The sequence below is a fragment of the Pipra filicauda genome, unplaced genomic scaffold (assembly GCF_003945595.2).
Source record: "Pipra filicauda isolate LSUMZ 115617 unplaced genomic scaffold, ASM394559v2 scaffold217_size2002032_pilon, whole genome shotgun sequence".
Lineage (NCBI taxonomy): Eukaryota > Metazoa > Chordata > Aves > Passeriformes > Pipridae > Pipra > Pipra filicauda.
This window is the reverse complement of record NW_024104329.1, coordinates 1,358,685-1,383,648: the sequence shown is the minus strand read 5'-3', so window position 1 is coordinate 1,383,648 and position 24,964 is coordinate 1,358,685. Positions and strand designations below refer to the sequence as shown.

Here is a 24,964-nt window from a genome sequence, read left to right as displayed (position 1 = left end):
TCATTGCTTAGATAAGATAAAGCATGACCAAATCCTTGTTACCCTTGGCAGGTGTGGCTAGATGCCAACTGGAATTTGTGCGGCTCAAAGGAGTAGCCAGGCTTTGCAACTGTGGGGAGGGTTGCAAAGCCTCCTTAAAACATGGAGACTTGATGCTGGAGCACAAAAAGGAAGGTGAGTGCACCCCAAGGGATAGTGAGAGCAAGGGGCTGATGGGTGTGAATAAAGGAACCGACATCCAGTAACCCTGTGGGCAGAAGGAGTTCTGCTGTGTGTTCCTGTGCCCTGCTGTGGACTCTGGTGTTGACCTTGCTCCATGAGCAGGGCTGAGAACCTCTTCACCTCTCTGGTTTTTGAAGTTCAGAGATGCCTGTTGTCCTGAACTGTGCCCTTCTGTCTGAGATCATGGGAACTAGGAAGATAATTCAGATTTATTAGAGGTGGAAAAGGACACATGTGGATGCCCCTACAAATAGACATTTCTTCCATTGCATGCTTTGCTCCTGTGCTTGAGAGCTCCCTTTCTTCTTCCTCACCCTCTTTGCCTCTTAAAGGAGTACAGGATGTTTGCTCTGCCTTCCTTTCTCCCAAACATGTAACCAGAGAAGTAATCCTCTGCTCCAGTACAGGTGCTCAAACCCTTTTGATTTAATGTGTTTGCTATGGCACAAAGAGTCCTTCGCTTCCAATGCAAATCTGGTTGCTCAGTCAGAGCTGCTCAATGCAAATGGACCACTTGTAGCTGTTCCCTCTTGGAAGAGTGGTGCAGGCTTTATGTAAAGCATGAAGGTAAGACTTCAATAGCCTGGAGACAGAGAATACACAGATTTGTGCCAGAGGAAGGTCAGCATGGCTGTAGTTCACTCACAGTCTGTTTTCAGACTTTTGAGGTGGGATACTAGGCAGGAGGATATTTCAGGCTGTCAGTATCAAGTAAATGAGTGTTTACAGAAATGGATTAACATTTACTGGTTATGGGTGTCTGGGGCTTGGTCGGTCATTCTCTCCCCTCTCTCCTTACCACCTCCCTGCTGCATCCAAGTGCAGAATCTGCGCCGACTGCGATTTGGTGACTCAACCCATTCTGATGCCTGGATCCCTTTCCTCTATTCAGGTTGGACAAATAATGTTCAATCTGTAATCATGCTTGAGAGGTCTTGCTATTGCCCTAGATATGGGGAGCTACGGTGACGCTTAGATTGGCTTAATCCAATTCGATCTGAAAATCCACTGCTCAGAACAATAAATGTTGCGTGTGGGGGGTGGTGTTCAAGTGCCTTTACTGAATCAGAAACCTTTTAAGCATTGGTAGATGAAGGGGTTTTCTTTTCAGTGTGTACCACTAAATACACAATGATGTGCAGTATGGTTGGATTAGCATTACTATGGGAACCATAACTTTTTGTGTTTCCTGACCTTTATCCATGAGACGCTAAAGATTCTTTAATGTGGCTCCAATGTGTATATTTATTTTTTTGTGTCTTATAAGCTTTTTTGTTCTAGTCAGTACTAAGAGAACCTTTATAAAGAACCCGAAGAGGAGATTAGAGACAGGACAGGCTGCAAGGTGCAGGAAAGCAGTTTGCTTGCTTTTTTGTACTGTTCTAGCAGAATCCCAGCCAAGCCCATGGGTCAGTGTTAAGCATGACTTCTGCAGCCACTGTGAACAAAATGGTGAGTAAACTCTCCTGCTCAGAGGCAGATACTTCACTTGGTATGGGTTTGTTTGGTTTGGAATTTTTGCCACAGCTACACTGCTAAGGCTAGAGCCTTCCCCAAAGCATGTGGGGTCCTGGGGCTTAGGCAAAGCCGAGCCTCTGAGGAGGTCAGAGTAGAGCAGAGCTGCCCTCTGGCATCACAGAGCCCTCCCAGATGGCTCAGGGGAACTCTCTGGCCCTGTTAAACCTGTATTAAAGACAACTGTGATGGCTTGTAGTTGTCTTCATGCCCATTTTTTAATCTGGGTTTTGAAATATCCATCTTAAACTAATAGGGAAGGACCAGTCTTTACCTTTGCTTTCTGCAGGTCCTGCTACTGCTTGTTGCAGGTAGGATGGGGCTATTTGGAGCTCCTGTCTTTGCAGGCTGATGAGGTCTCTGCTGTTCAGCTATCAGCTGGAGTCTTCTCAGTGGAAATTGGTGGAAGAGGGTTTTTTTACTCTCTGTAGAGGCTAGGGTTGCTCACTCATGACTATGGCAAAGCTTGTTTTCTGAGCAAATATTATCCTTGAGGGCTGACAAAAGAGACATTTGGGGTAAGGGTGAAAAAAGAGGACAAAATCATACCAGGTGATGAAGAGCCAGCCTGGCCAGGGGCTCAACATGCTCTTTTTTCCCTTTTCTTTGTCACCTTTCCTGAGAAGACGTCAGGCTTAACTAGTAGGAGCTGACACAGCTGAGGACATCTTCATGCTGCCAGGGGGCTCTGGAGCTGCTGCTGAGTGACAAATCCCCATCAGCATCTCCAGCTGTCAGCAGGCAGGGGTGGCTCTTCTTCCTTTCTGGGTTGCTGTGGGATAGAGTGACACTTTGGTCAGTGGCAGGATAGAGGGTGGCATCTCTGGCTGCTTTAGTGAGATAGTCTTGGGATGTGTACTCCACCCCTGGGGTGTGTTTTACAGTGCTTTGGAAACATGCTCCTTGCCCTGTCATCTTATGCTTTGCTTTTCTTTTTTCTTACACTCTCTGTCCTTCTCTTTGTGAAAGAGGTTTCCAGCCTTGTAAAAGTGGAATTAAACTTGAGGCAGGATTCACAGGGGTAGTTTCCAGCTCTTCCCTTGTTGAAATTGGATTGGAGGTACGCAGAGAGCTACCTACAAGCACAGCTAGAGTTTCTCAGGGAAGGTAAGTTCAGCATGAGACCAGGGCTAATCTGCTTTCTTATCACTTCTTCCCGTCTCACCTAAGGCAGATCAGAAACAAGCCCTTCTCTTTCACAGCTGTGTGCAAGGCAGGATTACAACGAATTTACCTTGGAAGCTTAAGGGCAGGTTTTCCTGTGCTGCTTTCTGAACTGATGGCTACCAGCTTGTGTTGGAAAGGGGATGAGATGCGTAGGGAGCGTTGCAAACCACACCTCCCAGCTTGGACCGGCTCTGATCCTCTATTTACAGTGGCAGAGTTTGTTCTCCACTAGCTTTTTGCTGTGGAATACACTGCTGGTTCCAGGGAAGGGGAGCAATACTGTCCTGCCACTCAAGGTATTTGGGGACATCTGCAGAGAGAGAAAATGGGGTGGAGAGGAGGGAAGAAAGTCTCTCTCGTTTGGGCAAGGAGTTATTGGAGAAGAAAGTCTGAAGGAGTTTGAGAGTTGCTGTGTCTCAGCAGAGTTTCTTCTTAGGAATTTTCTGTTCTGACTTCCTGCTGTTGCTTTAAAGCAGCAGAGTAGAGCTCACTGAGTGCAGTGGCATTGTATACCACTGCAAAAACCAGTTGTTATTCCTGTGACAGAGGGAGGAAAATTTATTGATTGGTTTTTCAAGAGCTGGGAATACTTAATTAACGACAGTTAATGCATCAGTTTGGATCACTTGAGGTCTTTGGAAATGTTGAACTTAAGAAACTTGCTCTCAGTTCTGATGTGGTTCTGCAAGATGCTTAACTAATTCCAGTGACTCATTGATTTTGGAAACTGCTGATTTAGAGTAATAGCTGAATACTGGAATATTTGAGATTGTGATGTTTTCTTATGAAGTTGATGCCTTGAGCTGGTCAGATTAAAAACTGAGGATTTCCTGCTGCATGGTTTTGAAGACCACTAGGAATTTTTCGTAAAAACATTTGGCAGGAAATTTTCCTCTGTCTCTCATAAACATCCCTATCCCCCTTTGCCCCTTTCTGTAATCCTATATCATTGTTCCTGTTGTGGGCTTCTGACTCAGTGACAGCTTTTGTCAAAGAGTGGAATATCCCACCGCACAACCCCCCTACAGTAATTTTACCTTTCTCAGAACAACTGTACGTGTTGAACAAAAGCACCTTTCAAACAGCATCTGCTTCCAAGTTTACCTCTTGCACTAAACTGTGCCTGGGAGGCAGGGAACAGGTGCCCTTCAGTTGCACACTTATCCCACTTTGTGGAGGAGCAGTTCAAGGCTTGTGGCTGCTCAAAACTTTCTCTAGTTTTCTGTCTTGTAGAAATCTGAAGCTTTTAATATTTTGTGGTGATTGTCCCCCCGAATGAGAAAGGAAGAGGGTATTTCTGATATCTTGTACATTCAGACTGATCCTTTCTTCTTTTGGGAGGGGGAGGACCTGGATTCAAGATTTTACCTGTGTCCCCCTCAGTGGTCTGACAGCCAAGAGGTTTCTCTACTAAGAGCACAGATTTCATCCTTAGGTTACACTGGCATTTCAGGAAAAGTGTTTTGCATAGCACAACCAACACCTCCTTAGCTCACAGGAAGGAGTGAATTTTTACTTTTATACCTGTTGTTAGCAGGGTAGATTATGAGCTGAGAGGTAACCAAGTGTCACACACCTGTGCACATGGCAAGTTTCATCTCTGTGAGGCAGAGAATGGGTTAAATGTCTTCTTGGAAATTGGCTTCACCATCTGCCTCGGCTCTGTTTGTTGTTTTAACAACATTTGCAGAAAGGTCAAACTGTCCATGGGTCTCATACATCCCTCCTGGGCAAAACCAATACAGCACCAGCCATGGAGAGGCTTCTACAGTGAGTTGTAGTGCCTAGAAATCCTCCCCATACTCATTCCTACTTGTTAATATTTGCAGACCGTTTTTGCCCTTTAAGTGCATCTCGCAAATTCAGAATAGTGAGGAAAAGCTTTTCCCACAGGTCCCATTGCTAACATGTAGCCTGGAAGATATTGTGGGGGTGAGGTAGCCATGTGTGGTTTTTAAGATATTGGAGGTGAATTTCCTGGGATGAGGAAAAAGTGCTTGAACTTCGTGCATGCCCCCTGCAGTTGTAGCCCTCTGGATAAGGAGGTTTCAGGTACTGCAGAGAACTTACTGGCTCAGCTGGAAAAGAAATCATTGTCTGTCGCATGTATTCAGTAAGCTGTTGGAGTACCAAGTCCAGTTCATAGGACTGTCGGTGGTGAAAACACAGCAAATGCTGTGGTCCTTTTGGTCAAAGACTCTGTGTACTTTGAAGGTGGTTTTTGCAGATGACAAAGCAGCCTCTATTCATGCTGAGAAGCAGCCAGGCTGAACCAGCTCTGCATCTCCTACAGCAGCTAATGGCAGATCCCTCATCTTCCCAGCATAGATGTGTAACGATACTTTTCTAGTACACTCTTTTGGCTGTTTGTGAATCAGAAAATTTTCACCAAAATTGATACTTTATGTAATTGTCCTTCATGGACAAACTCAGGGCAGAATAAAACAGCCACTTTGCAACCTGTGACATCCTCAGCATCCTCTGTCAGCAAGTCCCACACTTAATTGTCTGTAGGATGCCAAGTGTGGTTGCATTCCTGAGGGCTGGGGAAGAGCCTCGTGTACCTGGTGCCTTTGCTGCTTGCAGGGTGTGAAAGGAGTCTCCCCAGCAGCATTTCTCCTGATGTGTCCTTGCTGAGCTGCAGAAGCTGAGGCCCTGTTTTCCTTGATGACATCTTAGCTGCTCAGTAACTAGTGGCATGAGCAGCAGAAGTGTGCTGACTTCTGGTTGTTGCCTCTAGTACAACCTGCTCTGCATGCAAGTGCTCCCTTCTCTAAAGAGGCAGGTAAGGCAGGAGGGAATTACCAGTGATGGTCAATTAAACAAGCTGAGGAGCTGCCCTGGACTTATGTAATTTCCTGAAGAGCTTTAAATGCCAGCTTAGGTTTGGAGTTGCCTTCCTTCTGGGGCGTTCCTGACTGCCTCACCAGCTCTTGGAAAAGAGGAGTAGAAGACAGCAGGGATCTCCTTTGCCTGGGAGTTCTCAGCTTTTGCTTTCAATTAAAAATGATCCAGCATGTTTGATGTCAAGCACCCAATCCTGAGTCTTTTATTCTCCTTTTCCCAGATCTGGGCTGGAAAAGAAAGTTTCTTTGCGTCCTGCCTATCTGCCTGGCCGGTAGGTATCACCAGCAGAGCAGAGCACATATTCTGTGGTCAACATACTTGGTGTTACACAGGCATAATCTACCTTCTGATTGCTGAACTCAGAGCAGCATCTATCTACAACTTCACTACACTGTTAGTGGTGTTTAGCTACTAAAAGCTGTATTATCTCTTCACAATCTAAGCTAAAGTATCCTGTCTTTCTCAATTATGTTCTTGAGCTGGTTGTTCCTGTCCTCTAACAACTGCACATTTGTGGTAGAACATGAACAGTGGTGGCATCAGTGGGAAATGATACTGGTCAGAGCCCTTTCTCCTTCACTAAGTGAAAGATGTTCGCTTCCTGCTGGCTAAGCATGTCCTCTGTGATGTGCAGCGTGATCTCTAGCCTATAAAATACAATTAATTCTTCTTCTTGAACCCAAAGGGTCCAATCTTGCTGTTCTTTCCATTACTCTGCTGCTGCGGTATAGAAGACGAATCCTTATGTTGCACTGTACATTATGTAATGTTCTGTCTCTTTAAAAAAAAGTTTCAAGAAACCTGTAAGCCTTTATAAAGTGAAGGAATTTGTGAAAATAAGTTGTTTCTAAACTAGCTGTTACTATTTGTCATGTCTTATTGCAGGCATGCTTTTTATTTTCTGAAAAATCAGCTCTGTGCTAGTTATATTGACAGATCCAAGACCATTAGCTGTTTATGGAAAAAATGTGGTTTGGGTTTTGTTTTTAATTGCTGAGAACGAACTCTTGGCCCAAATATTATTAGAGGAAAAACTGATGCTTTCTCTCTACATTCCCCAAGAAAAACAGCCCAGCAAAGCCAAAACTCCAATTAGTAGGAGAGGTTCCAGTGCCCTCAGTGTTTGCAGTGCCCATTCTGTGCCAGTGTGAGAGAGCTGCAAAGTGCCACAGAGATGGGCATAGCTGGGGAGCGGCATGAGGCTGTGATGGAGGAATTGTGGCAATTTCTGGGTGAAGAGTATTGTTTTGGTATGTTGTAATTACCTATCTGTGTTGCAGACTTCTCATACTGGTAGTACACATTGGTACTTTTCTGTTGTGCCGTTGAATCAGGAAGCATAACTGAGTGCAGTTTTAAGAAGTTTATTTGTTCACCTCTCAAAATGGAAAAAGAGAGGTGTTACCACTCTCAAGTTGCTGGGAGATAGGAGCAGAGAGTCTGCATCAAACAGTTTCCCCATGGAAATTTTTTTAGATCAAGAAGTTGATATGGTAAATTCCCCTTTGAGGAGCTTTGGTGAGGGAAATGGTTAATCTCAGCAGAGCTCCTCTTTAAGTTGCTCTTCAGAAAGATGAAGCCCCTTGCAGCTGTCCCTGTTTCTGGGATATACCTCTGTATCCTACTGGCATATCGAATGATGAAGTCATCCATCCATCCTGCAGCAGGGGTTAGCTCAGGGCTATCAAGCTGGGCTAATCCCCTGCTGAATAAACAACACAAAGGTTCCTGGATTTGTTCCTGTTTTCTTAAAGAGATACAGTCAAGTGCAGGCAATTAAAACAGAGAGTAAAGTGTAGCTCTAGATATGAACACCTGATTTCAGGCTCTCTGCCCAGGGCGTGTATGGGTTTCTTAGGTTTTTCTAAAGAAAAAACCCTCACAAAACAATTGATGTTTTTCTCATTTTTTAGTGTATTTCTTTTCCTGCCTTTCCCTTTGGGAAGGGAGAACCCAACAACCACCCAAACACATTCCAAACAATGGAAACAAATTTCCTAGAGAAAGGAAAGAGGAAAATTAATTTTGAACAAAGTGCACTAGAGACATAACTATTTTCTTTTTGCTCTCCTCCCAGCCTTTTCAGGCACCATGGCAGAGCCTTTTAAAAAAATTTCCACCAAGTGGGTACCCAATTCCTTTAAGCATCTTTTGGAAATTAAGCCTGTGTGGCAGTCAGTTTGACACACAGGTCAGTGTCTTTCCCTGGCAAGAGCTCTGCTATGCCTTCATCTTTTCAGTTTTGCACACCTGTGATTTTGTCAATGCATTTAGAATATGTGCTTTTTGCATGCAGCTAGGATAATAATTGTAAATATGTATATTTGATCCCTGAATTTCACAGTACTATAAAATACAGGATGTGTAGATGTGACTGTGACCTACAGCATGCAGTTTTTATAGTAATTATTAGCTTTCAAAACATTGGGACCAAAAAGAAGGTAGAACAAACAGAACAAGTGGCATGTGTTTGATATCAAATGGTATAAGAACCTGTGAAATTTTTATTGCCCTTTTCTTTTAAAACTTACCTGTTACTCATCTGCTCTTGAGTGATGCTCCAATTCCACGAAAAAGTAACAAGTGCTTTGTACTACTGCATATTGGCATGTGTTTGCTGTGCATTTGTAATTTGCTGAAGCAACAGGCTCATGCTGCAGGGATCTGTTACCAAACCCTTCTCTTCTTTGTGTAATATCTTCTCATATAAGGGATCAAACCTGTCTCATCCAGTGTATGTGCCAGGAGTGTGATCAATGTGTACTTAAACACTTGGTGGATTCCTTCCTTCGAAGCTGTAAGACTATTTTTCTGCATCAGGAGCTGAAAGGAAAGGGTGTGTGTTCCCCTGATTTGTTTAAATAAACGTCTTAAATATTTAGCTTTAGTATGGGGGTGGTTTTGTTGTTTCTAATAATATTGTCTTAGGCGGAGATACAGGAGGATGTCTTTTGGGAAACTTCCCAGCAAGTATCTGAGCACTTTTGTTTGTGGGACACCTTGGACACCTGTAACGATTATTATTTAATATTCCCCTCTACAACTGTGTCACCAAAAATTCAGTGGTACAGGAAAGCAAAAACCTGCTTTCCCTTATAGTTCTCCAGGGCCCAAACACTGGACTTGTTCTGTAATCCTGGGTAAGCCACTTAAGCCAGTTATGCTTAGGTTTTTCCTCCTTATTAACTGTTGATTCATTGTCTTGCACTGGGGAGGACTGCTAGGAATTCAGCGCATGTACAATACCCTGTGGTGAATAGGGTCATCTAAGGACCAGCTGTAGAAAATTTGGCTGTGCTCCCCACTTTCCTTTTCTCCTTGTCATTGGGCTGTGGAAAAAAAAACCTCCCCCAAAGTTGTCATGTGCTCATGGTGGTCACGGTCACATAGATAAGGGCTTGGCTGTCAATAGTATTTTAGCCATGACTTTCCTTTACCTGTTTAAAACTACTTGTGGCTACAACGAGAAGCTTTCCGAGACAATAAATTGGAAACTGTGACCCTGTAGTGCTGCCTTCAAATAAGTATTTCCCCTTTCCAGGAAAAGTACCTTGGGTCTGTTCTTCTGTTTGCTGAAATTTGCAGTTTCTGTGTTCAGATTTTTCATTCTTCAGTTTCGAGTCTTTGAAACTATTTTGGTGCTTGAGTTTCACATGTAATTATCAGTCTCCAGGAACTGAGTCTTAAAATAAAGTACCAGCTGCCACAAGCATCAGGAACCAAATTGGAGGGGCTAACAGTCTATAGACATAGGCAGGTGACATGACTTACCCTGGACCATATGGCCAGCTGAGTCAGGATTAAAATTCAGGTCTCGTGATTTCCCCAAAGAATGCCAAGCCTCTGGGATTCAGTTGACTTTCTGCAACAGTTTTGCACAGGACAAACCTCTGTTTATGCCTCAGGTGGTTAAGAATATTCATGTAAGATTGCTCTGGGTTACTTCAGTGCAGAAATAGAAAATCTGGTGTTAGCTGTCTTTATGGCAGTCCATTTCCCGTTCTGTGCTGTGTCTGAGAGGACCAATGTTTGCTTTCTAGGCCGTGGGAAAGTTGTGTTGCAGGAGCAGGTGAATTTTTGCTTGCTGAGCCCCGGCACACACCATGGTGGGAGACACCCAGTGTAATCCATGGGACCTGAAGCCTGGCTTTCTCTCAAGCTGTGTATCAGGTTGTTCAGGTGTTGGGCACTGCCCAAATCTGGATTGTGCAATATCAGAGCTGACCTTGAGCACAAGCAGCCAAACCTGTGGGGTGGGAGAAGATGGGGCTGCAGAAGAACATTACACACTGGGGCTGACCAGGGTGATTGGAGCCCATTGGTGCCCCCAGTGTCCCTGGGGCTTCCATCTTCCAGGCCCTGGGAGAGGACTTTTTGGTCTCTAACACAGTTCCCAGATGTGAAGGTGGCAGAGGAGTCTTGTTTGAGCTGACACTGGGACTCCATCTTGTGGAGTTGGTGCTGGTCAAACCATGTACCCAGAAAACTCTAATAGTCCCATAAGCTTTGTCAGCACCCGCTGTCTGTAGCAGGCACAGCATTTCTATCAGCATGTTCCTGTGAACAGTGAATGTTTCGATACAGTTTCAAAGGGAGGCTGGGCAAGTGTCTTGGAAGATAAGGAAGGAACAAGGTAGCTCGGGAATTGCCCCAGGCTGACAGTGGCTAGTAGCTGACAGATGTCTTCAGGAAAGTCTTCTCTTTGCTTGCCCTGCTGTTATTCTTCCCTCACCAGTCATTCATGGCCACTGTCGAGGGCAAGATGCGGGGCTAGACAAACTCTGCCATGACCCACCGTGGACATTTTGTGATGGAAATCAACAGCCCAAGATGCAGAGGTTGTCCTGACTCCAGACTAGGTGTGGAAATTAATTCTTAGCTGGTGGCGACTCAATATAACTGCATTTTCCCGCCAGAAGGGACCTGGGAAAATTAATTCTGTCAGGAAACTTGTGTTACAACCTCTGGCTTTGTCACTGGAGGTGGTTTGACGTCATCTTGCTGGCAGAGCCTGGCAGGTTTGCCTGACCAAAAGCATTATCTGCCTGTACCTGTCTTCTCTGCCTTCACCACTTGTGTCAGGCAAGTGTGGCTCTTCCCAAGCTGATCCTTCTGCACCCAAGCCAGCTCTGCTTGCCTCACTTTTGGATACCAGTCCACAGTTTTGGCACTCTACTGACCTCAGCCTCTTTCAAAGAGGTCTTTCAGTGATGCTCTGCATCTTGCTGATGAAGCTGCTTCCACAGTACTTTGCAGTGATGATCGTAACTGGAGAAGGTATGACAGCACTTATTAGACTGAGATCTGCTTTGTGCCTCATCTGCACTTACATCATGCAGTGCCTTACAAACAGGGATAGAGAGGAAGAGCTTCTCAGTCACAGGCTTCTGGGAAAGAAGTCCATCAGAGTTGCGATGTATTTTGCTTACTGGGGCTCTCTCTTAGTCGTTGCTTTGTTCCTCTACAAGTGCTGTCTCACAATTGAAAAAGCCACATCTGGCTTGAAGCCACTTGAAACAGCTTGGATAAGAGACTGTCTGCTCTGAACAACGAATTAATGGGCTTGGTCTTTTACATGAGTAAAGTCCTTTCAGACTTTTGTCCATGTCAGGCTCCCAGCTCTTCTAATTAAGGGGCTTTTAGCTCAGCCAATGTTTGGGAGCTACAGTACAGCTGGGCTTTTGATAAAGTGAGGAAATGCTAGAGGTAGAGATGTAATGGGTTGGATTTCAGCTTCAAAAAAATGTCTTGGAGAGAGAACAGAACATCCTCCTTGTACCACCTTTTGTTTGCTGTAGCAAAGCTGGGGAGACATCAACTGCGTGGGCTGTTCTGGCTTTTGAAATAGAAATGATGAAGCTGATAATAGGAAAGTAAGGTCATCTTGACTTCTGGGGGCCTCTGTCTCTTAGGCAGCTAGAGGGATATTTCAGAAAACATATTTTTTTTACTCGTGCCTTTTCTTATTCTGCCTGTTTTCGGCAATCCTGCCGTGGCTCTTGCTTTGAACTCCCTTTTTCTTTCCTCCTCTGCTGCCGCCTGTGCTCCCTGTCTGGTACAGGGTGCTGCTTGTGCTGAGGCTGTATCTTTGCAAAAGGAATGGGTCTGGCAATAAACTTCAGGAAGGTGGCCCGTAGCAGCCATTAATTATCGTTCCTCAATGTGGCTGTTATTCCTCACCATAATCACCTGTAAAATCTAGGCAGCATAAGATACTTGGGTCTTTTTTTCCCCCCTTTTTTCTTTCAAAGCCAGCTTTGCATCTTTCACTTGAATGTGAAAAGTAAGCTGGTGTTCTTCCTGACCTCTTTACTACTTACACATACAGACTTGCCATCAGAAGCAAGCTAACTGTCCAGCTAATAGATAGAATCAAACTTTAATCTCTAGATTTTGCTATTTTGGCTCCATAACACAAAAAATGCCTGGTATGAGGGTTGGTTTGAAAAAGAGCAAGAGAGAAAGACACCATCTGCCTCCTTACTTTTCCTCCTGCTTTCTTCCCTCCTTCTGCTGTATTCCCCAAAGGGTGAGTCCAGCTCTGTGTCCATTGCTTGCCAGGAACGTCTACTTGATTAGAAACATACAATAGTACCCATTTATAGGTAGTCTTCTGCAGAGTTTCATAAATATCTTCTCAAGTGACACTAAACAGAGGTGTCCTGGAAAAACACTGATGTGAAAGGGGGAGCGAAGCGTTCTGCTTGTTCTTTGAAGCAGAACCACCCGCTGGCTCACGAACCAGCAGTAATAAACAGAGTCAAATAGCGTGGTACATAATTGCCTTCTCCTTTTGTGTCAGCTTCATATCGTTCTCCCATGTGACATTCTTCCTGGCCATCGTGCTCTTTATCCTCCCATTGTACCAGAAGTGCAAACAGAATTTGTTTGTTATCATGGCATCTGTATGTGGCTTTTAATTTCTTCGAGATTAAAAAAAAAAAAAAAAAAAAAAACAACGAAGCCAACCCGCAAGCCCTCTTTGTCCAGCACTGTTTAAATCTGCTCTCAGCCTGTTTGCACAGCTCACTTCAGCCCTGCAATGCAGAATACAGATCTGCAGAAGGAGAAATCTAGAGCAATTCATGCAAAAAGGCTTTAAAAATGTGGTGGTGTTGCTGAAGAAAAGCTGTCTGGAGGGTGTTAACGTGGCATCAGTAAGCTGGAAGGTGGGTTGGGATGCATTGTATAAATCTTTACAATCACAGTGCTGTGCTTAAATAGGTGCTCTCATTCCTCCCCTTTTTGCTTTGGGTACTTGTAACTAATGGGAATTATTTTCTTTGGCCTCTGAAATGTCTCTATAGTTGTGTGGTTTCCTTCCTATAAAGGTGAACATTTCAGATTAAAATTCTGTTTGGCAGCTTATGAGCTCCCAAAACAGAGGCTTGAAGGCAATGGGTCAGGAGTTCCCAGTGTAGGAATTGTCTGACCTTTCTTTGTGCTGTAATAGCATAAAAAAAGTTGGAGTTATTATTTGGAAAGCGTTAACAAGAAGATGTCAGCGGTGGAAGGCCAGAAAGAGGAGAGGGCTGGGAGAAACATTCCTTCTTCTCTTTCCTCTGTAACTTGCACAGATCTTACTCCTTCCTGTCTGCTCTTATCGTGCTCTGGGTTCTTGCAGTTTTGATGTGCAGGTTTGGTCTTCAAAGGTGGTGCAGAAAAGTAACAAAAGGAGCAAAAGTACATGTTGTTAGCAAAGGAACTAAGACCAGACAAAAGCAGCTTGCAGCGTTTGAGCCTCCTGTCTCAGCTGATGTGGGACTATCACTGTGTTCCTACACAGATTTACCTTCCCAGTCTTTCCTCTCTGCTGAAACCTTCCTTTGGCAGCTGGCTTTCACCAGCAAAGAGCTCACACTGCCCTGAAGGTCTGACCCAGAGGAGGAGAGATAGCAAAAGAGTATCCCTGCTCAGTGCAGGGTTTGGAGCCCATCCCAAGTGGAGGGTTACTGCGTGTGGAAGGCTTAGTTACACCCATGTTGTGTACAGTGTGTACCTACGTGTGGTGTGTATCTCTGACACAAACCCCCTTTCGCCCCCTCCGCTCAGTTCATATGAGCATGGAATGTTTTGGGTTGGAAGGGTCTTCTAAAGGTTATCTAATCCAGATATGGATGCTCAATATTGCTCTTTCAACTAACAAAGGATGTAACTAGATCATGTGTGGGTTGGAATTGGAGGGTCATGTTTGACAGGGTTTTCTCTGTTTCCTGTCCCACAGCTCTTCTGTTTGCCCATGCCCTGAGGGAAAAGACTTTGAGAAGATGGAGAACCAGAGGGGAGTGCTCTTGGGATATGTCCGCTGGGAAGGAGAAGAGGAAGGGGATGAGGAGGATCAGGTGGCTTCTTGTGTTTCTCCTTCCAGCCAAACAAGTAGACTGCAAGATGTGGAGGTGGAGATGCTTGAGAAGGCAAGGGAGCTCTTCCAGCTGTGTGACAAGGATGAGAAGGGTTTTATCACTAAGGTGGACATGCAGGTGAGAGAAAAAAAATCCTTCCCCTGTTCTGGGAGGATCTGTAAAGTCATGGGTGGCAGAAGTGGGGAGAATGTGCCATGTCTTTACTTTTGGTGAGTGTGGGTGTGCCCGTAGACTCTGTCTCATTCAGATATCCGGGAGCCAAACTGTGCCACAGCCAGCTGCTAGGAACCAAAAATCCCAAGAGGGCCTTGCACCTCGAGGGACTTCCTGAGACAAGTTGGACTGCAATTCCAAATTTTTAAGGAATGCATAAAATAAAAAAAATTGTGACAGTTCTTACAAATAACAAGCATGCAGTGGATGGAAAATATGGGGGAAAAGAATCTTGGTTTAATTAAAAAAAACCCAAACAACAACCCCCCAAAAGTACACACAATGAACAATGCACCAACCTATTAACAAAAAAAGTTGTATAACTTTTTTGTCTCAGTCATGGCTAAAGCCTCATCTCAAAAACTCACTTTAGGCCTGAACTATAATTTTGCTCTAGAATGTGTTTTGCTCCTTTTTGTTAAAAGCAGTATTTGTTAACACAATCTCTGTAGTTCTTAGTGAGGGTTTTTTTAAAGGTTTATAAGGAAGGTTACATGTGGATTGTCTTTCTCTTGTCCCATCTCTCCTTACATCTGTAATTAACACTGACAGGTTCATGCTGCTTGAAATATTGACTCACTTTGTTTGGGGTTGTGTGAAGCTTACTTTTTTGTAGTTATATTAATACATTTTTATTAAGCTTTTATCTAAAGCTGCACATTTAACAGACAGTTATGAGGTTTTAGCCTACACCTCTCTGTTATTTGGAAGTTTCTTTGGGTCCCCTTCCTCCACAGTAGGTGCACATGTATTATGAAGGGAAATTACTCTGCTCCTTGCCCATGTTGTGGGAGTCATACTACAGCCCCAGCAGACACAATATGACAGAAGAAAACTAACTTGCTGTTATGGACTGAACATTTAATTTATGATCTGCAAGATTTCCTGCAAGACCTGGGAACTGAATCCAGATACCCACCAGTCTGACCTCTCTCTCTGGCCAATGGGATGGAGCTGGTACCTGATGTGCCCACAGAGAGCTCTCTTGGGAGCAGCAGTGGTTGTGGGAGGCTGGCAGTGCCCTGGGGGCAGCCACCTCTGGGCAGGGGTGTAGGGAGGCAGACAGCAAACTAGAGGCAGTGGTTCTAAAGTGGGGGAGGAGGAGGGCTGAGCTCACTCCAAACAAAATAACCTGAAATTCCCTCTCTGCGGTTCTGGTTGAATCATCCAGCGGTGGAAAGTGTCGCCATATCAATGGCTCCAGACAGGTGTTTGTGTCATCACTCAGCTGTACTGGCAGACTATCACATCCTGGACAAGATGCAGTGCTGAAAGGGCATATTGCTGTGAGCCAAAGCTGAGGATGGCAGGGACAGTCACAGGGAAGACTTGAGTCATGCCCACAGTCTGTTCATTCTTATGTCTTTGCAGCGGCTCCAGAGTGAACTGCCCCTAACCCTTCAGCAGCTGGAGACTGTTTTTGACAGCTTGGAACAGAACAATAAGGGATACCTGACACCTGTGGAGTTCAGCATGGGACTAGGTAAGGACTGCACAGAGGCAGAGGAAGGCAAAAGCCCACCTGTGACATGATGTTTTATGTTGGTAAGAAAGAAAGTGCGGTGGTTCTGCTGAAGCTGCACCAGCTATGCAGAACAATGCCCCATGCTCGGGTGAGTATCACTGGAGAAGGTGGGTGTGCTATACAGCTATCCCCCTTCCCGAGGCTTTGTGTTGCCTTCTTCCACAACTATTACCTGCCTACCTGGTAGAGCCAGCTTCTGAACACCTGCTGGAGATGGTACATATTCCAGCCTGTATCTGGCTATCTGATCCACAGTTATTCATCTGGATAAGGACCCTCATTGAATAAAGGAACAGAAATATGCCCCTTGGCAACTGTCTCCAGCTGGTAGCAGTGCTGTTCAAGAGCATCAGTAGGAGTCCTGTTAGTAGGCTAGAACACTGCCAAATGAGCTTTTATATTTTCCTTACTTTTGTCTTTTCCAAACACTAGGAGAATGCTGCTCCTATACCAGAGTCCTCACCCAGCAGCACAGGTGCTTATTTGCCTTAGCTGGTTTTAAGCCCTCAGAAAATCTGTACCTGTTACCACCTTCCTTGGACATGTAAGGTGCTAAGTGTACCAGGTCAAAGCAAGTGAACACAGATGGTCTAGGGTTTCGGAAGTGATTTTGCTGTCCTGATTGCTCAGATTGTGGCTGCTCCTGGCTTTCTCACAACTTGGGAGGGAGGGCTTTTGATGCTTGAATTTGAATGGTCAGAAACAGCCACTGTGAATGGAGAAGTTGCAAATATCTCCTCTGAATAAACCCAGAAAGCTGTATCTTGGGACAGTCTGTTCCAGGACTGTTTTAAACCACTGAGTGGCTGCTGACTGTACCTGTTTCTGCCTGTGCCCCTCTCGGCTGTTTCTGCTGCCTTTGCTAGAAACAAGAGTAATCTTGTTTGTAATCACAAAAAAAGTGTAATCACAAGACTGTGGGCTTTCTTGTATAGCACTATGTAGAAGGTGAACAGGCAACATTTGGGCACCTTGGCATCCACAGTACCCTCTGTGTTATGACTTGGTTATTCCCAAGTCTTGTTGTTTGAGGCATTTGTTCCAGCCACGGCCACAGATTGGCATCATGAGGGCACCTGCCTCAGTGCCATTGCTAGTAGAGGTAGGCAAGTTTTCCCTTTGTGTAAGGTACCACCCTGTGTTGGCAGCCTGACTCCATGGCAATTACTCCAGTCTAGGCAAAACACTTAATTTCTGCATTTCTTTTCTTTACAATCATTTTTTGTGTCTGGAATAATTGAAATCCTTTTCAGACTTCGCCCCTAAATCAAGAGTTTGGCCTGGCATATTGCTGTATTCCTTATGGAGTGTACAGAGGGGAATCAAAGAAAGCTGTTCAAGCTGCAATCAAGTCTGCTTCTTGAGAGGGCTCCTTGCTCCTTCTAGGATGACAAAACAATCTTCAGATCATTCTCTACCTCAATTTTCCCATCTGTAAAAGAAAGATAATGACATAATGACTCTGTCTTTAAAGCAGTCATCAAAAGTGCCTAATCTAACCCCTTCTGCTTAATTAACTGTCTCAGCATCAGGCTTTAAACTGAGTAGGGCCTGTATCTCCACACTGCAAGTTTTTTTACATCACATTTTAAGAGTGTGAGAGAAGCAACTCGATTCTGGATGCATGGAGCTAAGAAGTGGTAGAGTTAAGTCCCTTGAGGTACAATACTGATGGATATTTTTCCCCTTAGAGCAGCTTCGTGTTCTCATCTGTGCTCTGAACATCCTTGACTCCTGGTCTTGTAGTTGGGATGTCACTTCTGCCTTTTGAGCCAAGCAGATATATTTTGGAAAGGAAGAGTAACTGCTGATGGAGATATGACCTCTGTATACAGGATGGGGGCCTCTGTTTTGGATAGGACTGCTTGATTTGTTTCTTGAGAAGAAGTTGTTCCCAGCACCAGTGTTTGTCACATGCCTTGCATAGCATGAGATTCTCGTGGCATTAGTGTCACAGCATGAAACAGAATCCAGAGAGCTGGAAGCCCTCCATACGTGGGATGGGGCAGGAGGAGGTGCTCAGAGGGATAAGTTCATTCTGTTCAGACAGTCTACACAATCCTAGCAAGAGGCTCTCCTTGTCCTGTAGCACTTGAATCAGAATAGATGTAGCACATGAGAAGGGAGGGATAATGAGCTCCTCCTCATTTTTAAGCTGAGGAACTGAGGCATGGTACTACTCAGGGCCGGGTGTGCAGTCCAGAGGGAACACGTGGGATCATTGGCAACTGGAACTCACAGCGCTGCTCCGTGGGAGTGAAGTGACCTCGTGCCGCGTGCTTTCCGTGCTGAGAATCCAAGGCCGCGGGTGATAGATCATCTTCGCACAGATGTGAGCAGAGCCCTGACAGCCTGTTGTTGGGCTGGGAGCCAGCTTCAGTCCCAGCATTGCAGACTGGACGCTGACATCACTGAGGACGTCAGAACGGAGGCTCTTTACTGACCAGGAGCTGTATTCTGCCCCAGCAGAGTGTGGGCAGCTGCTCCTGGAGCTCTGTCAGGCTGCCATGTAAGTAGCGGCTTATTAAATGACACCCAGTTTGACTTTTTTCATTCTCCTTCTCTCCTTCTCCTTCCACCAGGGAAGTTAATAGGGATTGAATTGTGTCAAGGGGCTGGGAGAATGGATCACTCCAGGCACGAGGAGACCTTTGAGTCAGGCTGGTCAGATGACTTGGACCCAGCAGAGGACGATGAAGAGAAACGATTCTGTTCCATGATGGAGCAGCTTGGAGCAGCCCAGTTGTTTGAAGAGTAAGTAGGGGAGTCGCGTGGCATTACTGTTGCCCTGTTTTGATCTTGCAGTACCAAAACTTCAAAGTACCAGAACAGACCAAAGAGGTGAACCGAGCTGCTTGCTCTCTGAAGCAGTGCTTGGATTTTCATATGCTTGGTAGCAAATGCAGTGAGGTCTGGCTTTTCTCATCAGTTACCAATTACTTTTAGCTCAGTGCTTTTCACAAAGCGTTTCCCAAACTCCAGTTCATACCACAGCTGTAAAAGATAACACTTGGTGGCATGGAAGTTCAGCAAGCGAAAAGAAGCATGCGAGGGTTAGACAAGATAAGGAGGATGAGTGTGCTGTCTGTTCCAGAATGATGTGTGACTGTTTATGTGTTTTCAGACAATCAGTTCTGAGAGTCTCCATGTTTAATCTATGCTCAAGTTGTTGCTTGGGACTGGGCTGATCTTGAAGAGTGTGAAAGGCTAAGCTGGGCAAGGGATGCTTACCTGAGCCTTGAAACTTGATATTAATGCTGTGGTCATGTTGCCCCAATAGAGTGTCCTGGCCCCAGTGTCATCCAACCTGTGTTTAGGCTTTCCAAAGAGAAGTACTGTGCATAACTGGTTCTTACTGATGCACAGCTGCAGGGGCTGAGGTGCCAATTGCATCTGTGGCAGTTATTTTTTTCAGGCATTGTAGTCCAGCAGTGTTGCCAGTTTGCAGGGAGCAGCCCAGGTTAGGGAAGGAGGTGGACAGGCTTGGAGACCGAAGCTGAGAGTGAAGGAATTTGCTGCTTTCAGAGTTGCATCTGTCACAAAACACTTTTTTTGTCCCATTTGTACTGTGATGCAAAGCACCTGCACGTTTTTAATGCTAAACAACTTTTCCCGTTCTGGAAACCTGTTATGCCTCAAATAATTGGATGACACTGTGAAAGGAAAACTGTTCTGGAAAAACAGTCTCTACTGTTTATAACTCTGCTTTGAGAAGCATCAGGTCTTAAAGTGGAATTATCCTGTGTTTTATTTTGACTACTTACTTGCAATTTTATGCAGTGAGTTCAGTAGCTACTTCATGTCATGCTTTTGTAGCAAACCAGCTGTTGTAAAGAAGTAATATAAAACAGAAGCTAATGGGGGTCAGAGCAGAAATCTGAATTATTTTCACTGTTTTCTCAGGAAAGAAATGGTTTTATTTACCAACAGGACTCAGTATGGTTTTTTTATCTAAAACACGAAGTTTTGATGAAGTGCTACAGCTTTTTCAGCTTGGGAAAGAAAAAGGAGGCTGACATGCAATGGTGGCAGAGGAAATCAAGAGCTTTTTGGTTGTTTATTTTGTTTGCTTTTTTCACAAAGGATATTAAGGGAGGCAAATACATATAAAAAAAAATCTATTTGGATAATATCTATAGGTGTAATTATTCTGTATATTTCAGAGCAGTTCCCCCAAAGTACTTCATAGATTTTGGAAAACCAAAATATTTCTTCCCTAAAAAGAAGCATGAAATGATGTCTGCAGGCTTATAAGACTCTTGGGGAAAGAGTAAGTTTATAAGTGCTGCGTTGAAGGTGCAAGAAATTAAATGTCAAAACAGTGTAATCGTTACTGCAGGTTTAGAAAAAGGAGACTTCTTCTAGGGCTTTTCTCCATTATTATTCTGATTAAGCACCTAAGCAAATTTGCATCTTTTTTGTGCCTCAGTTTCCAAACCCATTTAAAAAAATAAGCACAGTAGCAGGACCAGTACAGTCCTGGTGTAAGAAAAACACCTGCGATGTGTGCTAAAATCCCTGAGCTATAACAGTTTGTTGCTTGACCGTAACTCACAGGAAATTTGCTGAATATTCATCTCTTCAAGTCTTGGTTTAGACACAAAATGTCTTATTGCTGAATACTTGGGAAAAATAACTCCAGGATGAACTTTCTAGATGACTCCCTTTATTTTAATCTCACAGCAGATCCCACTCCACATGCGTGCTCTGTCACTGTCCAACTTCCCTCTTTGCTCTGATGGTGTAATGGAGGTCATCATAGGAGAACAGCAGTTTGTCCTGAGTGCATGTTGGAGTTGGGATAACAGTTCGTAAGATGACACAGAAACTCATTTGCTTTCCTTCTCTCCTGTATGGTTGATCCAGTCCACATGAGATTCGGGAGCTCTGGGCTCGGCTACGAAAGGAGCGTCCGGAGCTCTTATCCAATTTTGAAGAATTTCTGTTGCGAGTTTCATCATACATAAAGGAGGTGAATCATGAGAAGGAGTCCATGGAACAGGCACTGAAGCGGTAAGGAGAACATCATGGCCATTTGCTGTCAAGAACCAGCTGATGCTTGGGTCCTGCCTCAAATGCAAGGAGAGACTGGGTTACAGGATGTAGAGATTTTTCTTGCTATAATAAAATGACCCTTTATCTTGATCTGATCCCCATGAGTTTGTTTGGCATCAGTGCCCACCCGTAACACATGGTCTGGTTAAAATCCCACTCAAGGCCACACAGATGTTAGTAGGAATCCATTTCCACCCTCCTCTTTGCTTTCTGTGTTCTTTTTCTCTCCTGACCTGTGTGCACCTGCCTTTTGTAGGAAGGAGTCAGACCATGACCGAGAAGTCAGGTGCCTTTATGAAGAAATGGAACAACAGATCAAAGCAGAAAGGGAGAGGCTGGTCTGCCAGGTACCTCATCTATTTCTTGGCTAAAGGCAAACCTCCTTTGGTCTAAAGCAGAGGTGGTGGCTCATCTGGCCACCAAACAGCTCTTACTGTGCTGGGTGTTGTATGCACAGCTTTGTATCTTTACCTTTGCAGGAAGCACTGAGACATGACAGGAGTAACCTGCTCCAAAAGGAACTGCACAACAAAGAACAGGAGCTGGAGAAAATCCTCTACCGCCAGAAGAAGGTAACATGACCCAAACCCTTCTTAAACAAGCACATCCCCTTCTGCTGTCTTTCTGCTAAGGCTTTTTCTGACCAAAAATGGTGTTAATCTACTCAGGGTTAGTACTAGCTAATTTGGCACTAGCTGGTGTAGTTCTCTCCTGTTTCTAAAGGTGTTGAAATGGTTTGTCAAATAATTGGTTTGTCTTCAACTGTAATGCCATTCTGTGAATGTATTGTTCATGCATTTTCTTATCTGCTTTGTATTCTTTTGGCACAATCTATCAGTTGTACAATACTGGCAAGAAAGACAGGGTAAAAATTTGAAAGTTGTGAGTTTGGAGTCTTTTGTGGTGTATAAGGAAGATGGGTATGGACATACAAGAGCCAGATTTCTCTAGTTTTTGTTTTCTGACTGCTCCAAAACGACCTGTAGTGAGCAGTTCTGTGACACTTTAAAGAGGTACATATTGTGGATTTGCATTTGGGCACTTGATATACTGATTAATCAGTCACATAAAAGATCTAAGCACAGACTTTCCTTTAGCCTGCCATCCGTGGCATGGACATTTGTATGTGATGGGCCATTCTGAATGCCTTCTTCCTTGGTGTCTGAAGAATTGCTCCGCGGCCCCCACAGAAACAAGTCATGGCAGGCACCTGTAAGATGCTGGTGACTGGGGGTATCCAAGTTGGGTACATATCTGTGATGTGGATGAAACAGCACTTCTCTGAAAACATCAGCTCACTGTACAGCAGCTGGAAAAGCCAGCAAAACTGAGCTGCCATCAGGAAGGATATCAAGAATAAGATAATGTGCGTGTATTTTTCTTGCTGCCCACATCTTTGAGTGCCTCATTTGGTGAGTGCAGTTCTGGTCTTTTCTAATTCCACTGTGTCCCTGGGTATGAAGATACAGAGAACTAACATTACTACAGAAATGGAGCATCTGCCTTAGGAAGGGAAACTGGGAAAGCTTAGACTTGATTTTAGAGAGAAAGGGACTAAGGGAAGATACAAGTGAGCTTTATGAACTCGGGAAAGTGACAGATAAGGTCCACATAAAACTGCTATTCTCCAAGTCCTGCAACAGAAGAGAGGAGGGACACTCAGTGAGACCAGTATGAATTTGATTTAGAAGACTATACTTCCTTACACAGAGATTAGTGCTGGACTTTTGGCCATAGGGGGCAGGGAGTATTGGCAGTTCAAAAATTAATTGGACAAACAATTGTACGATAGGCTTGTAAATGTTTGGTAAAAGGAGGAATAGTCAGAGATGTGGCCTCTAACATCCCTAGTCCAGGGACCATGGATGCTGGGGGCATATGAGGGGAATGGACCATAGTTAGGAGCCCGGACGTGCTCTTCCTAGGTAGCATCTCGTCTTGCTGTGGGTCAAGGCAGAATACTTGGGCTGCATAGACATTGTTACTCAAATTGTCATTTCTGATGCCCTTAACTCTGAGCTGTGTGGATAATCGGGTCCCTCTTGTGGTGTAAGACCAGTAGTGTGATTGTGCTATTCTACAGTATCACCTCCAGGTACAGGCAACATAAACAGGAGAGTTTTATGTGATGGAGATTTCCTAGGGAGGGGCAGTTGTGCTTTACTTAAAGCCTGTCCCTTGGCTTATTGAAAGTTCGAAAGGCTGTAAGCAGGGGTTTCTTAGTCTAAACTCCACTGCTCAGCATATATATGGTCATGCTGAAATTTTCCCCAATGTCCAAAGACTAGAGGTCTCCAGGCAAAGCTGGGTGTGACTTGCCCTTGTAGCCTCAGTGGGAAGAGATGTAGGTTCAGGGAACCTAGGAAAGGTCCCTGTGTTTCAGGGAACCTAGGAAAGGTCAGCTCTGTTCATTCCTGCTCATGACTGTTGTTCACATGTGCTGGCAGAGAGCAGGGTAGCAAGGAAAAAAGCACTTTACCTTGTGCCACACTGTGCTGCTTTATTTTTCCTTTGAGAGGGGGAGAAAGTAGGCTGAGAGAAAAGGCAAGCTGAAGGTGTAAATGTGGAGGCTGACTCTGCCACCTGCTACCCTGATCAGACCTGATTCCTGGCGCTTCTCTCTGTTTGTAAGCATGGACTGTATGCTTTTATTTTGGGCTGTAAGCTCTCAGATGGTGCCGCAGTTTCTGTGTAGCACCAGCTTCAGCAGAGGGCCCTGGTTATCTGGTCTGGCTGGCCAGATACTGAAGTGTCTTTATGATCTTTCTTGCAGTGCCCTACTTGTCATCTGAGATGGGCAGGTTTGACTGCTGCATCTGTCTGTGACTCCTTCCCAGACTATGCCAGCCATGTGTGAGGAATTGAGTCACTGAGTATGCTTGAGTATGTGACAGCAGGCTTTCAGCTTCCCAAATCAGGCTTGTTAGTTGTGCTGGGGGCTTGTGCTGTCTCGAGTGCAGCTGTGTCCCAGTGGCATTTAAACAGTATATCTGTCTCCAGCAGTAGTAAAGGCCACCTGATCACTTGACTTTCCAGGTGTAGTGTGAGATGCCCCCTGCACCTCGATATATCCCCCTTTTGGCTGCCATGGGCTCAGGAAGCCCCTAAAGTAGAAGATGCATTTCAACAACTGTGCTTAATAGGTCCCAACAGACACATTCCTGCTTCCGCCCAAATTTTTCCAGTCCTCCTTTGACCCTCATTTGTGCTCTGATTTCTACAGTGCCTGACAGCAGCAGGCTCCTCACGCTGTCTGAAGCACTTCCTCAGCTGTGCCTAATTGTATTGCTTGCTCCCCTGTGCTGGCATAATGAGAAAGAATTCCTTCCAGTTCACCTTCTCGATGCCACTAGTGGTCCTGCAGACCTAAGTTGTGTTTACCCCCTTCTGCCTTGTTTACATCTGCTTTTTCAGGTTGTTTTTACAGGCATCACTGTAGCACAAGACCCTTCTTCTCTGTGTTTAATCCCTCCTCCTCCTCTCACATTGCAGCTGGAACATCAGCTGCAGTCACTGAACTCGGAGCAGCTGGAGACCCGGGTGCAGAATGAAAGGCTCCGGCACCTGAATGAAAACCTGCTGGAAGAGCTGGAGAAAAGCAAATGGGAGCTGGAGGCGGTGAAGGGGCAATTACAGAAGCTTCAGAAAGAGGCTCAGCTTGAGCAAGAGCAGAAGGACAGGTGGGAAAGGACAGGAAAGGGGGTGTCAGGGCAAGGACACAGGCAGAGAAGGAAGGGTGGGCAAGCAGTTAAAGAATAATGATCTCTAATTAGGAGCCTTGGTCTTATTAGAGGATTGCCTGTCTCTTCTTGAGGAAAAGAAGAAACATCCCAATGGTCTTATGGGCCTAAATGGGGAGTGATACTGCTACCTCATGCCTACCTTTAGTGGGAAATGAATATATTCATTGATATTTGGCTAGAAAATCAGTGCAAAAGTACAGCCTCAGCCTAAAGAGGTCGTCTTCTCCATGTATTTTCCAGTTCACCATCACCTCTATAGTGCTCTCTTTAAAGATACTCTTCTAATCACTTCTGTTCCCATTTCTGGGTTAAAT

The 24,964-nt window shown here is 44.8% G+C and overlaps 1 protein-coding gene across 9 annotated transcripts in view; it reads left to right on the top strand.

The window, feature by feature from the left end:
* CRACR2B (calcium release activated channel regulator 2B) overlaps positions 1-24,964 on the top strand; it is a 44,214-nt gene that overhangs the window by 4,059 nt on the left and 15,191 nt on the right. For 3 of the 9 annotated variants that reach the window (XM_039381181.1, XM_039381179.1, XM_039381180.1), the window contains 7 exons: positions 13,976-14,231; positions 15,699-15,810; positions 18,435-18,606; positions 20,719-20,865; positions 21,164-21,254; positions 21,387-21,479; positions 24,400-24,587. In XM_039381181.1, the coding sequence (XP_039237115.1) occupies positions 14,019-14,231; positions 15,699-15,810; positions 18,435-18,606; positions 20,719-20,865; positions 21,164-21,254; positions 21,387-21,479; positions 24,400-24,587 (1,016 nt within the window). In that variant the 5' untranslated portion in view covers positions 13,976-14,018. Of the gene's footprint in view, positions 1-51; positions 175-1,470; positions 1,675-2,686; positions 2,845-3,134; positions 3,201-12,898; positions 12,921-13,975; positions 14,232-15,698; positions 15,811-18,434; positions 18,607-20,718; positions 20,866-21,163; positions 21,255-21,386; positions 21,480-24,399; positions 24,588-24,964 lie in introns of those variants that run through there. The other 6 variants (XM_039381177.1, XM_039381178.1, XM_039381182.1 and 3 more) reach the window with 5 other exon arrangements.